This window comes from Thermobia domestica, chromosome 11 (genome assembly GCF_964235325.1).
Source record: "Thermobia domestica chromosome 11, izTheDome1.hap1.1, whole genome shotgun sequence".
Classification (NCBI taxonomy): Eukaryota; Metazoa; Arthropoda; class Insecta; order Zygentoma; family Lepismatidae; genus Thermobia; species Thermobia domestica.
The window spans coordinates 249,877,327-249,889,936 of NC_137464.1; the positions used below are offsets into that span (position 1 = coordinate 249,877,327).

Below are 12,610 nucleotides of genomic sequence, written 5' to 3' on the forward strand. Positions count from 1 at the left end.
ATTAATGATTGTATCTCCCAGTGGAGATCGTGCGGCGGACTTGCTCTACCTGATCTTGAAGAGAAGTTTACAATCTTCACGGGACGCTTCTCTTATAAACTCCAGATTTTCTTCTCTTCTTCAGTCCTCCGCCAATCCTGAAGATAAGGCACGTCTTCTAGCTACTTCATCCCCTGAAGCAGGTGCCTGGGTACAGGCTATTCCATCTCCATCCCTAGGGCTGCATCTTCCCGACGAAAGTTATCGAATCGCTTGTGCGTTACGTTTGGGAGTAGATGCCTGCGAACAACACCGGTGCCTTGGTTGCGGAAGTTTAGTGGATAAGAAGGGTATACATGGCCTCTCATGTCTCCACAGTGCTGGCAGATACTCTCGCCACTCAGAGGTTAATGACCTCATCATGAGAGCCCTCATCTCTTCTGGAACGCCTTCCGTGAGAGAGCCAATGGGGTGTAGTCGTTCTGACGGCAAGAGACCTGATGGAATGTCTTTGGTGCCATGGAAACGAGGGAAGGCTTTAATATGGGATTTCACTTGTGCCGATACTCTAGCCCCCTCTAATCTTCCTACTTCTTGCACAAAAGCTGGGATGGTCGCAACTCATAGAGAATCTGAAAAGAGACGAAAATATAACAACCTCCTGGACAAATACCACTTCATCAGCATCGTCATCGAAACTTGTGGGTCCTGGGGTCATGAAGGACTAACTTTTATTAAAGAAGTTGGGCGCCGAATAACTCTCAAAACAGGCGACACTCGAGCTTCAGCCTTTCTTATACAGAGATTAAGTATGGCTGTGCAAAGAGGGAACGTAGCAGCGATGCTAGGAACGCTTCCACCGGGAAAGGCACTGGAAGAAATCTTCTTTCTGTAACCACCCTCCTCTCACCAAACTCACGCAATTTCTGCTAATTAATAATATATAAAATATATTTTTGTAACCTTTTGATTAACTAAATTGATTTCCTTTTTCTTTTGAGCATGTCTATTAATATAAATATAGGTGTATATACTACTACATTACTATTATGCAATATCGTATATGAATTGACCCATGTAAATGTATACTTATTGCAGTGGTGCCCACCCCCCCTTATGTCCATGACGCACCCCCCCAATTGTCTATCCGTAGGTGGTCTTCCATGAAAAAATCTTCTTTTCGATTAATTTTACCCCCCCCATCAAACATATTTATATAGATTTTTAACCCCCCCTCAAAATTTCAATGACGCAGTTTGCGTCATAGCCCCCCCTTGTGGGCACCCCTGACTTATTGAATGTTTATGAAATCCTGTGTCTTAATTTATTATTGAAAATATACAACTGAAAAATAAAATTTAAAAAATATATATTTCCTATTATCGGATATTACATAATGAAGTGAATAATTACAATTTATAATGGGCCTTATGCAGAGTCGTTTTGACGCGTGATTAGTGATATACTAAAGAGTTCGACTAACAAATGTTTCCTGCAGTAGTCAGACTTTTAGTATGATGCTAATAATACGTCAAAACGACTCTGCATAAGGCGGAATATGTCTAAGTTAGCATTAATGAAGTTACCTCGTTATTTATAGCATCACGTGATATATATAGTGTCTTCGTCCTAGTCATTGCCGTCTTGTGTCTCGGTTATTGGAATTATCACTTCGTTCCTCGATTCTTAATTTTTTCAAACTATATAGGTAGGTACACGTTTTACCACTTGGGTTGCTCAACGAACATCAGTTGGAGCACAAAAAGAAAGGGGAGAAAGAATGAGAGAGAGAGAGAGAGTGAGTGAGAGAGAGAGAGTGAGTGAGTGAGAGAAAGGCGACGGAAGTGACGTTATAGACCCACAATCCCTTTCTCGTCATCTTCTTTCTTGTTGGCGTGAAGTGAACATGGTAAGTGGAGATGTGGGGTTGTTCTATTTTAAAATCCAACAAAAGTAGTGGAATCCCTGTTTATATGTTGTTTAACTGTATGTCCAAATTGTTTGCAATTTATTTTAATTAAGATCTTGTAAATAGTGTAGCCTTTTTGAAAGATTCGATGTAGATATTATATTGGGTAAATAACGAAGGTTTGGTAATATGGAGGCACACGTGTCCGGGTATTTGAAGTTCTTGTTACTGTATGCTATGTACGTGGAAAACTTACGGAGTATGTATGATGTGCGTATATTGAATTCCTCAAATTTATGCATTTAGTGGGTGTAGATGGAAGTTAGTATAGTCAGTCGAAATTATTCAAGGGAATCGGCGGTAATGAGTAATCTTTAAAGTATTGTATTACGGAACCATGAATATATGAAAAGTGACGTGATTCATTCTATTTAATATTAGGCACAATACTCAGACGACATACAGGAATTTAGACGACCTGATGGTACTTCTCAAGAGGAACATTTAATGAACGGTTTCGGAAGATAGAAACTGAAATCACGGGTAAAAGCTCCTAGAGTTGTTGGAATCGAATTAAGGGTAACTCTTTACTTTGGGCAAGGCAGTGATATCCCGTCACTGTTAGTATTATTCACAGGTGTCATTGGTTCCTTTCTGTTGCTAGGGATTATTCATAGACTATGTACGACCTTAAAAAGGCAGTAATAAGGGGACTTTAATTTACTACAATATTGCCCTTGTACTTAATGCAATCAGTTCCTGTCACTGCCTTGCCTAAACTAAAGATTTGCCGAATTAAGAACTCCACATACGTAAGTCTACCTTATTTTCTTCATGAGAATACGAGACACTGATCGTCAAAAAATAATAATTATAATAATAGCGAGATTGTCACACGAGATTAGTACATGAAATTTTACTCATTGTACGAAATATAATTTTCGTTTCTTGAACGCTAAACATTACATCTTGCTGATATTGAGGGCAGAAATGGGACGGGACTAAAATATGGGACATTCTGTTTCGACTAAATTGACTGGGACACGGATTCAAAATCGGGACTGGGGGCCGCGGTGGCTCAGTGGTAGAGCGTTCACCTCTGGTGCTTGGGGTCGGGTTCGATCCCAGCCCCCGCCAAGTGAACTTTGGACAAACCGCGTGCGTGGGTTTTCTCGGGGTTCTCCCGTTTCCTCCCACTTTCTTCATTCCACCATTTCATTCATTTCTCATCATCACCGTCTCCTTTAGCCTAACCGGCATAATCGTGGGACGTAAAACTCAAATATTTCATTTTCAAAATCGGGACTGTCCCGTATTTTACGGGACGTATGACAGTCTCCGCCTTACCATTGAGCCGGCGTGGCCCCACATGGAGCTTCAAAGTCGTACTTCTGAACTGGCGCACGTTGCTGCTCCGGATTACACCCACAGGAAGTATGTTGTTACTTTCATGGGCATTATTCCGAAATTGGTCATCCGCTTGGTTTTCGACAGAAATCGTAATAACTATGAACAATAAAAAAATAAACGTAAATTTTTAGCGCAGCGTTAATAAAGTTTTACGTCCCACGATTATGCCACCTAGGCTAAAGGAGATGATTTAAATGCGTATAACAGGGTAGGGTAAGATATGGATAAGCAGTGTAGGATAGGGTCGTGTTAGCTTATGGCTGCGGGAGTTTGAATTTTTTTTTTTTTGTCCATGTTCCGTTAAGGGGTCCAAAGCTAGCCTAACGTAACCAAACCTAATATAACATTGTATTATGTAATCATACGAAAATCAATGGAAAGAGGATGAGAAATTGCAAATTTTGTGTGGAAGAAATTACTGGACGCCCTTAACGGAACATTGACTTTTTTTATTAATAGTGTACTCGTCTCTGCGTGAGGATACCAATGGAGTGTCTGTTCGCCTACAGTTACATGTTGCGTGTTTGAGGGGCGTTTGGGTGTGCAGTACCTATATCAAAGACATGTTCGTAGCTCATTAAAAGTTACGAAAAGCAATACTTGTTGGGTGGACTGCTGTATCACGGGACTAGTTTTAGAAAGTTTACTAGATGAATTCGATAATTTTAGTTTGTGAGGAAGAATAAGTAAGATGTGGGGAATAATTGAAGTTTAGAAAGTAGTTGATTTTCATGTAAACGGCTCTATATGTGCAGACTGAAGGGACTATTTGCCTGAAAGGTAGACTTACGATATACGTATGGGAGAGGCAGTGTGGAAATAGTGTGTTAATTACAAGATTGTCATATAGTATTTGAGGTACACGAAAATGAGTGTCAGTTATTGAAGTTGTGTGAAAAGTATGATCTACTAAGCAAGCGAACCTTAAGTGTGGAATCGAATTGAAATTACAGAAAAGAGAAACATCCAACCTGATTTAGTATTTTTTCTGGATGGCATTTAGTCTCACCCAAAGCTGTAAGCCGTGCGTTCTATGAGTGTTTTTCCACTATCCTCGTTTAAATGTATACTCACCGCCGCTGCCGCGCCTGCTCTACGGACGTGCCCACACGCTGCCCCCCCCCGGCTGCGCTCCTTTCCCGATTGTTCTGGTCACCTAGCACAAGTTGGTTACGCCATACGTCCACATTATATTTCACACAATTACTACCAAGTGACCCAGGATTACATCCTAGTATTTTTCTGAGTATATATTTCGTGTGGTCCGGCGATACAGCAGTAACGCCTAAATCTTTCCTGTGTGTTATACCCATTCAATGGTGGAATTTATTTATGAAAGATGAGTTGTTTTCAGCATCACATATACTCTTACTGCCTTAGAAAATGTTTCTTAACGAACGCTGAGTATAAATACAGTGTATTTGTGTGGTTTTATGGTGTACAAACTGCAGTACATTAAGCACGAAACAACTTACGTTAGCCCATCACTAATAAGAACGAATACTAATAATCGCAGCAGGGGTTCCAAGCGGCGTTTAAACGGTGCGTCCATGGGGAGCAGGCGCGTCAGTGATGGTGGGAATACGCACGAAGGGATAGTGAGTAAGTACTTCAGGCGGCATACAACATATGCATTACTTGTCGTTTTTGTCATTTGCATTATTACGTTGCACATGGCCTTGACATAGCACTTCCTTTCTTAATTTTTTTGTAATTGAGTATTATGTGGTCCAGAGAAATTTCCATTTCATGGTACTACCTTATTAACATCCCGATATTTTTGTATTTACAATCCTATTGCAAAATCAAATAGGGCCAACAAATTTCTATCGTAGATTTTACATGTTGGATACCATGACATCGCCCAAAATTTTGCCCCGTTTTACTATATGTATTCCCTCTTTTACAGCAGTATACAGATCCTACGTTAATAACAGTGGGTTTGAAGCAATTATATTATGCTCTAATGCCTGAACACCTCGTATTGCGTCAATCCCCGAATTAATGTAGTCCAGATTTTAAAATAGGTTTTTCCCTCTTACTAATCAACTTGCACTGATGACTTAAAAACTTCACGATGACATTTTGTCTGGACCCGCCATCTGCGTCAGTTAAGATGCGCTAAATCTTATAAGCTTGTACGTTTGTGCATAATTATTGTTCGCAAATCAGAATTTTGCGTTTTATTTTTATTTTATTTTTTATTTCGATGATTAGTTTTTGGTTATTTGTTGGATAGCTTTTTTGATAGTATAATTAACAAGGAGACAGAAATGATTATGGAGACTAGTTTATCCAAAGTTGAAGTGAAAATTTTTTTGTGGTTTAGCGGTCATTCAAGATAGAATGATTAATGAAAGTAAATTGTAGATTTTTTTTTTCTCTCGAATCCGGTGTCACGTGCACAGAGGGCATGCGCTGGCTACAAGATCAGCGCGGTTTCGTGGAGTTGAACTTGGGCATTTGCTTCTAGGCAGTGCGTCTATCGTCTAATCCATTCCTTAAATCTTCAATGCATGTGTTATTTCGGATGGATATATCGGCGCAATGCATGGAATATTTTTGATGGATATTCACTTTGTTTTTAAGTTGCCCAGCAAGCGGATTTTTTGGAAACTTTTGTAAAGAGAGTTTTCGAATGTTGCATGATATTAAATTCCCAGTCATCTCTGCTAAATAACTGATCTCCACCAATTGCGGCCTACATGAAAGTCTCGCGCAAGTGCATATATGTGACTCCTGTCCGTTGGCGTGGCTTGAATGGCCCAAGTATGAACATAGTATTATGTGGCTTGTATGACGTATCTGCAATGGGTTTCCGTCTACGATGGAATGGTGTCCTGTGAGCGGTTGGCCAATAGTATCTGTTTCAAGTGTCAAGAGACTTCCATTTGAAATTCATTACATTGCAAATGAGTAAACCTGGATTGATATAACCAGCGACAGCTCAAGGGAAACAAGAACTTGTAATTCTTTGGAGGGCTTTTTTTCTCTTCATCTGTTGCTAGTTTCCATTTGAAAATTTAGTTTGTATACCAGGTACTTATATACGTATTCTCCGGTACTAATGTAATATTCTGCTTAAATTTAAATTATTCTAAATATCGGTGTCTAGTCGTGATTTGTGGCTAGCGCCCTTCACCGAACGGTTGCGGCAAAGATTAACCTGTCGTTGTTTTAATTAACTTAGTGTGTGTATGTGGTCTCTGCGTATGTACTGTGACATTTGTCCTTCATTTTTGTACTTTCCCGGCGGGAGCTCATGTGGTTCGGATTCCACGTTAATCAGTAGGTCCACGTCTCATATAGCCTCGCTGCTGAAAGGGACGCTAAACTAAAATCAACTCAACTCATTTTTGTACTTATTTCGTTGTGTTCGTTTGAGTTTTCAATTTTCTGATCGTGTGCGAATCAGGGTTTGCCCAAGTGGGCCCAGCCCGAAAAAACCCACCGGGCATTACCCACCGGCAAAACCATTACTACAATATTGCCCTTGTACTTAATGCAATCAGTTCCTGTCACTGCCTTGCCTAAACTAAAGATTTGCCGAATTAAGAACTCCACATACGTAAGTCTACCTTATTTTCTTCATGAGAATACGAGACACTGATCGTCAAAAAATAATAATTATAATAATAGCGAGATTGTCACACGAGATTAGTACATGAAATTTTACTCATTGTACGAAATATAATTTTCGTTTCTTGAACGCTAAACATTACATCTTGCTGATATTGAGGGCAGAAATGGGACGGGACTAAAATATGGGACATTCTGTTTCGACTAAATTGACTGGGACACGGATTCAAAATCGGGACTGGGGGCCGCGGTGGCTCAGTGGTAGAGCGTTCACCTCTGGTGCTTGGGGTCGGGTTCGATCCCAGCCCCCGCCAAGTGAACTTTGGACAAACCGCGTGCGTGGGTTTTCTCGGGGTTCTCCCGTTTCCTCCCACTTTCTTCATTCCACCATTTCATTCATTTCTCATCATCACCGTCTCCTTTAGCCTAACCGGCATAATCGTGGGACGTAAAACTCAAATATTTCATTTTCAAAATCGGGACTGTCCCGTATTTTACGGGACGTATGACAGTCTCCGCCTTACCATTGAGCCGGCGTGGCCCCACATGGAGCTTCAAAGTCGTACTTCTGAACTGGCGCACGTTGCTGCTCCGGATTACACCCACAGGAAGTATGTTGTTACTTTCATGGGCATTATTCCGAAATTGGTCATCCGCTTGGTTTTCGACAGAAATCGTAATAACTATGAACAATAAAAAAATAAACGTAAATTTTTAGCGCAGCGTTAATAAAGTTTTACGTCCCACGATTATGCCACCTAGGCTAAAGGAGATGATTTAAATGCGTATAACAGGGTAGGGTAAGATATGGATAAGCAGTGTAGGATAGGGTCGTGTTAGCTTATGGCTGCGGGAGTTTGAATTTTTTTTTTTTTTTTGTCCATGTTCCGTTAAGGGGTCCAAAGCTAGCCTAACGTAACCAAACCTAATATAACATTGTATTATGTAATCATACGAAAATCAATGGAAAGAGGATGAGAAATTGCAAATTTTGTGTGGAAGAAATTACTGGACGCCCTTAACGGAACATTGACTTTTTTTATTAATAGTGTACTCGTCTCTGCGTGAGGATACCAATGGAGTGTCTGTTCGCCTACAGTTACATGTTGCGTGTTTGAGGGGCGTTTGGGTGTGCAGTACCTATATCAAAGACATGTTCGTAGCTCATTAAAAGTTACGAAAAGCAATACTTGTTGGGTGGACTGCTGTATCACGGGACTAGTTTTAGAAAGTTTACTAGATGAATTCGATAATTTTAGTTTGTGAGGAAGAATAAGTAAGATGTGGGGAATAATTGAAGTTTAGAAAGTAGTTGATTTTCATGTAAACGGCTCTATATGTGCAGACTGAAGGGACTATTTGCCTGAAAGGTAGACTTACGATATACGTATGGGAGAGGCAGTGTGGAAATAGTGTGTTAATTACAAGATTGTCATATAGTATTTGAGGTACACGAAAATGAGTGTCAGTTATTGAAGTTGTGTGAAAAGTATGATCTACTAAGCAAGCGAACCTTAAGTGTGGAATCGAATTGAAATTACAGAAAAGAGAAACATCCAACCTGATTTAGTATTTTTTCTGGATGGCATTTAGTCTCACCCAAAGCTGTAAGCCGTGCGTTCTATGAGTGTTTTTCCACTATCCTCGTTTAAATGTATACTCACCGCCGCTGCCGCGCCTGCTCTACGGACGTGCCCACACGCTGCCCCCCCCCCCGGCTGCGCTCCTTTCCCGATTGTTCTGGTCACCTAGCACAAGTTGGTTACGCCATACGTCCACATTATATTTCACACAATTACTACCAAGTGACCCAGGATTACATCCTAGTATTTTTCTGAGTATATATTTCGTGTGGTCCGGCGATACAGCAGTAACGCCTAAATCTTTCCTGTGTGTTATACCCATTCAATGGTGGAATTTATTTATGAAAGATGAGTTGTTTTCAGCATCACATATACTCTTACTGCCTTAGAAAATGTTTCTTAACGAACGCTGAGTATAAATACAGTGTATTTGTGTGGTTTTATGGTGTACAAACTGCAGTACATTAAGCACGAAACAACTTACGTTAGCCCATCACTAATAAGAACGAATACTAATAATCGCAGCAGGGGTTCCAAGCGGCGTTTAAACGGTGCGTCCATGGGGAGCAGGCGCGTCAGTGATGGTGGGAATACGCACGAAGGGATAGTGAGTAAGTACTTCAGGCGGCATACAACATATGCATTACTTGTCGTTTTTGTCATTTGCATTATTACGTTGCACATGGCCTTGACATAGCACTTCCTTTCTTAATCTTTTTGTAATTGAGTATTATGTGGTCCAGAGAAATTTCCATTTCATGGTACTACCTTATTAACATCCCGATATTTTTGTATTTACAATCCTATTGCAAAATCAAATAGGGCCAACAAATTTCTATCGTAGATTTTACATGTTGGATACCATGACATCGCCCAAAATTTTGCCCCGTTTTACTATATGTATTCCCTCTTTTACAGCAGTATACAGATCCTACGTTAATAACAGTGGGTTTGAAGCAATTATATTATGCTCTAATGCCTGAACACCTCGTATTGCGTCAATCCCCGAATTAATGTAGTCCAGATTTTAAAATAGGTTTTTCCCTCTTACTAATCAACTTGCACTGATGACTTAAAAACTTCACGATGACATTTTGTCTGGACCCGCCATCTGCGTCAGTTAAGATGCGCTAAATCTTATAAGCTTGTACGTTTGTGCATAATTATTGTTCGCAAATCAGAATTTTGCGTTTTATTTTTATTTTATTTTTTATTTCGATGATTAGTTTTTGGTTATTTGTTGGATAGCTTTTTTGATAGTATAATTAACAAGGAGACAGAAATGATTATGGAGACTAGTTTATCCAAAGTTGAAGTGAAAATTTTTTTGTGGTTTAGCGGTCATTCAAGATAGAATGATTAATGAAAGTAAATTGTAGATTTTTTTTTTCTCTCGAATCCGGTGTCACGTGCACAGAGGGCATGCGCTGGCTACAAGATCAGCGCGGTTTCGTGGAGTTGAACTTGGGCATTTGCTTCTAGGCAGTGCGTCTATCGTCTAATCCATTCCTTAAATCTTCAATGCATGTGTTATTTCGGATGGATATATCGGCGCAATGCATGGAATATTTTTGATGGATATTCACTTTGTTTTTAAGTTGCCCAGCAAGCGGATTTTTTGGAAACTTTTGTAAAGAGAGTTTTCGAATGTTGCATGATATTAAATTCCCAGTCATCTCTGCTAAATAACTGATCTCCACCAATTGCGGCCTACATGAAAGTCTCGCGCAAGTGCATATATGTGACTCCTGTCCGTTGGCGTGGCTTGAATGGCCCAAGTATGAACATAGTATTATGTGGCTTGTATGACGTATCTGCAATGGGTTTCCGTCTACGATGGAATGGTGTCCTGTGAGCGGTTGGCCAATAGTATCTGTTTCAAGTGTCAAGAGACTTCCATTTGAAATTCATTACATTGCAAATGAGTAAACCTGGATTGATATAACCAGCGACAGCTCAAGGGAAACAAGAACTTGTAATTCTTTGGAGGGCTTTTTTTCTCTTCATCTGTTGCTAGTTTCCATTTGAAAATTTAGTTTGTATACCAGGTACTTATATACGTATTCTCCGGTACTAATGTAATATTCTGCTTAAATTTAAATTATTCTAAATATCGGTGTCTAGTCGTGATTTGTGGCTAGCGCCCTTCACCGAACGGTTGCGGCAAAGATTAACCTGTCGTTGTTTTAATTAACTTAGTGTGTGTATGTGGTCTCTGCGTATGTACTGTGACATTTGTCCTTCATTTTTGTACTTTCCCGGCGGGAGCTCATGTGGTTCGGATTCCACGTTAATCAGTAGGTCCACGTCTCATATAGCCTCGCTGCTGAAAGGGACGCTAAACTAAAATCAACTCAACTCATTTTTGTACTTATTTCGTTGTGTTCGTTTGAGTTTTCAATTTTCTGATCGTGTGCGAATCAGGGTTTGCCCAAGTGGGCCCAGCCCGAAAAAACCCACCGGGCATTACCCACCGGCAAAACCATTACTACAATATTGCCCTTGTACTTAATGCAATCAGTTCCTGTCACTGCCTTGCCTAAACTAAAGATTTGCCGAATTAAGAACTCCACATACGTAAGTCTACCTTATTTTCTTCATGAGAATACGAGACACTGATCGTCAAAAAATAATAATTATAATAATAGCGAGATTGTCACACGAGATTAGTACATGAAATTTTACTCATTGTACGAAATATAATTTTCGTTTCTTGAACGCTAAACATTACATCGTGCTGATATTGAGGGCAGAAATGGGACGGGACTAAAATATGGGACATTCTGTTTCGACTAAATTGACTGGGACACGGATTCAAAATCGGGACTGGGGGCCGCGGTGGCTCAGTGGTAGAGCGTTCACCTCTGGTGCTTGGGGTCGGGTTCGATCCCAGCCCCCGCCAAGTGAACTTTGGACAAACCGCGTGCGTGGGTTTTCTCGGGGTTCTCCCGTTTCCTCCCACTTTCTTCATTCCACCATTTCATTCATTTCTCATCATCACCGTCTCCTTTAGCCTAACCGGCATAATCGTGGGACGTAAAACTCAAATATTTCATTTTCAAAATCGGGACTGTCCCGTATTTTACGGGACGTATGACAGTCTCCGCCTTACCATTGAGCCGGCGTGGCCCCACATGGAGCTTCAAAGTCGTACTTCTGAACTGGCGCACGTTGCTGCTCCGGATTAAACCCACAGGAAGTATGTTGTTACTTTCATGGGCATTATTCCGAAATTGGTCATCCGCTTGGTTTTCGACAGAAATCGTAATAACTATGAACAATAAAAAAATAAACGTAAATTTTTAGCGCAGCGTTAATAAAGTTTTACGTCCCACGATTATGCCACCTAGGCTAAAGGAGATGATTTAAATGCGTATAACAGGGTAGGGTAAGATATGGATAAGCAGTGTAGGATAGGGTCGTGTTAGCTTATGGCTGCGGGAGTTTGAATTTTTTTTTTTTTTTGTCCATGTTCCGTTAAGGGGTCCAAAGCTAGCCTAACGTAACCAAACCTAATATAACATTGTATTATGTAATCATACGAAAATCAATGGAAAGAGGATGAGAAATTGCAAATTTTGTGTGGAAGAAATTACTGGACGCCCTTAACGGAACATTGACTTTTTTTATTAATAGTGTACTCGTCTCTGCGTGAGGATACCAATGGAGTGTCTGTTCGCCTACAGTTACATGTTGCGTGTTTGAGGGGCGTTTGGGTGTGCAGTACCTATATCAAAGACATGTTCGTAGCTCATTAAAAGTTACGAAAAGCAATACTTGTTGGGTGGACTGCTGTATCACGGGACTAGTTTTAGAAAGTTTACTAGATGAATTCGATAATTTTAGTTTGTGAGGAAGAATAAGTAAGATGTGGGGAATAATTGAAGTTTAGAAAGTAGTTGATTTTCATGTAAACGGCTCTATATGTGCAGACTGAAGGGACTATTTGCCTGAAAGGTAGACTTACGATATACGTATGGGAGAGGCAGTGTGGAAATAGTGTGTTAATTACAAGATTGTCATATAGTATTTGAGGTACACGAAAATGAGTGTCAGTTATTGAAGTTGTGTGAAAAGTATGATCTACTAAGCAAGCGAACCTTAAGTGTGGAATCGAATTGAAATTACAGAAAAGAGAAACATCCAACCT

At 40.2% G+C, this 12,610-nt stretch overlaps 1 protein-coding gene across 4 annotated transcripts in view; it reads left to right on the forward strand.

The window, feature by feature from the left end:
* The first annotated feature begins 1,739 nt into the window (after window positions 1–1,739).
* Window positions 1,740–12,610, forward strand: part of RpL3 (ribosomal protein L3) — a 35,434-nt gene continuing 24,563 nt past the window's right edge. The window contains exon 1 of one of the 4 annotated variants that reach the window (XM_081732004.1): window positions 1,740–1,888. In XM_081732004.1, the coding sequence (XP_081588130.1) occupies window positions 1,886–1,888 (3 nt within the window). In that variant the 5' untranslated portion in view covers window positions 1,740–1,885. Of the gene's footprint in view, window positions 1,889–2,062; window positions 2,159–10,956; window positions 11,038–12,610 lie in introns of those variants that run through there. The other 3 variants (XM_081732000.1, XM_081732003.1, XM_081732001.1) reach the window with 3 other exon arrangements.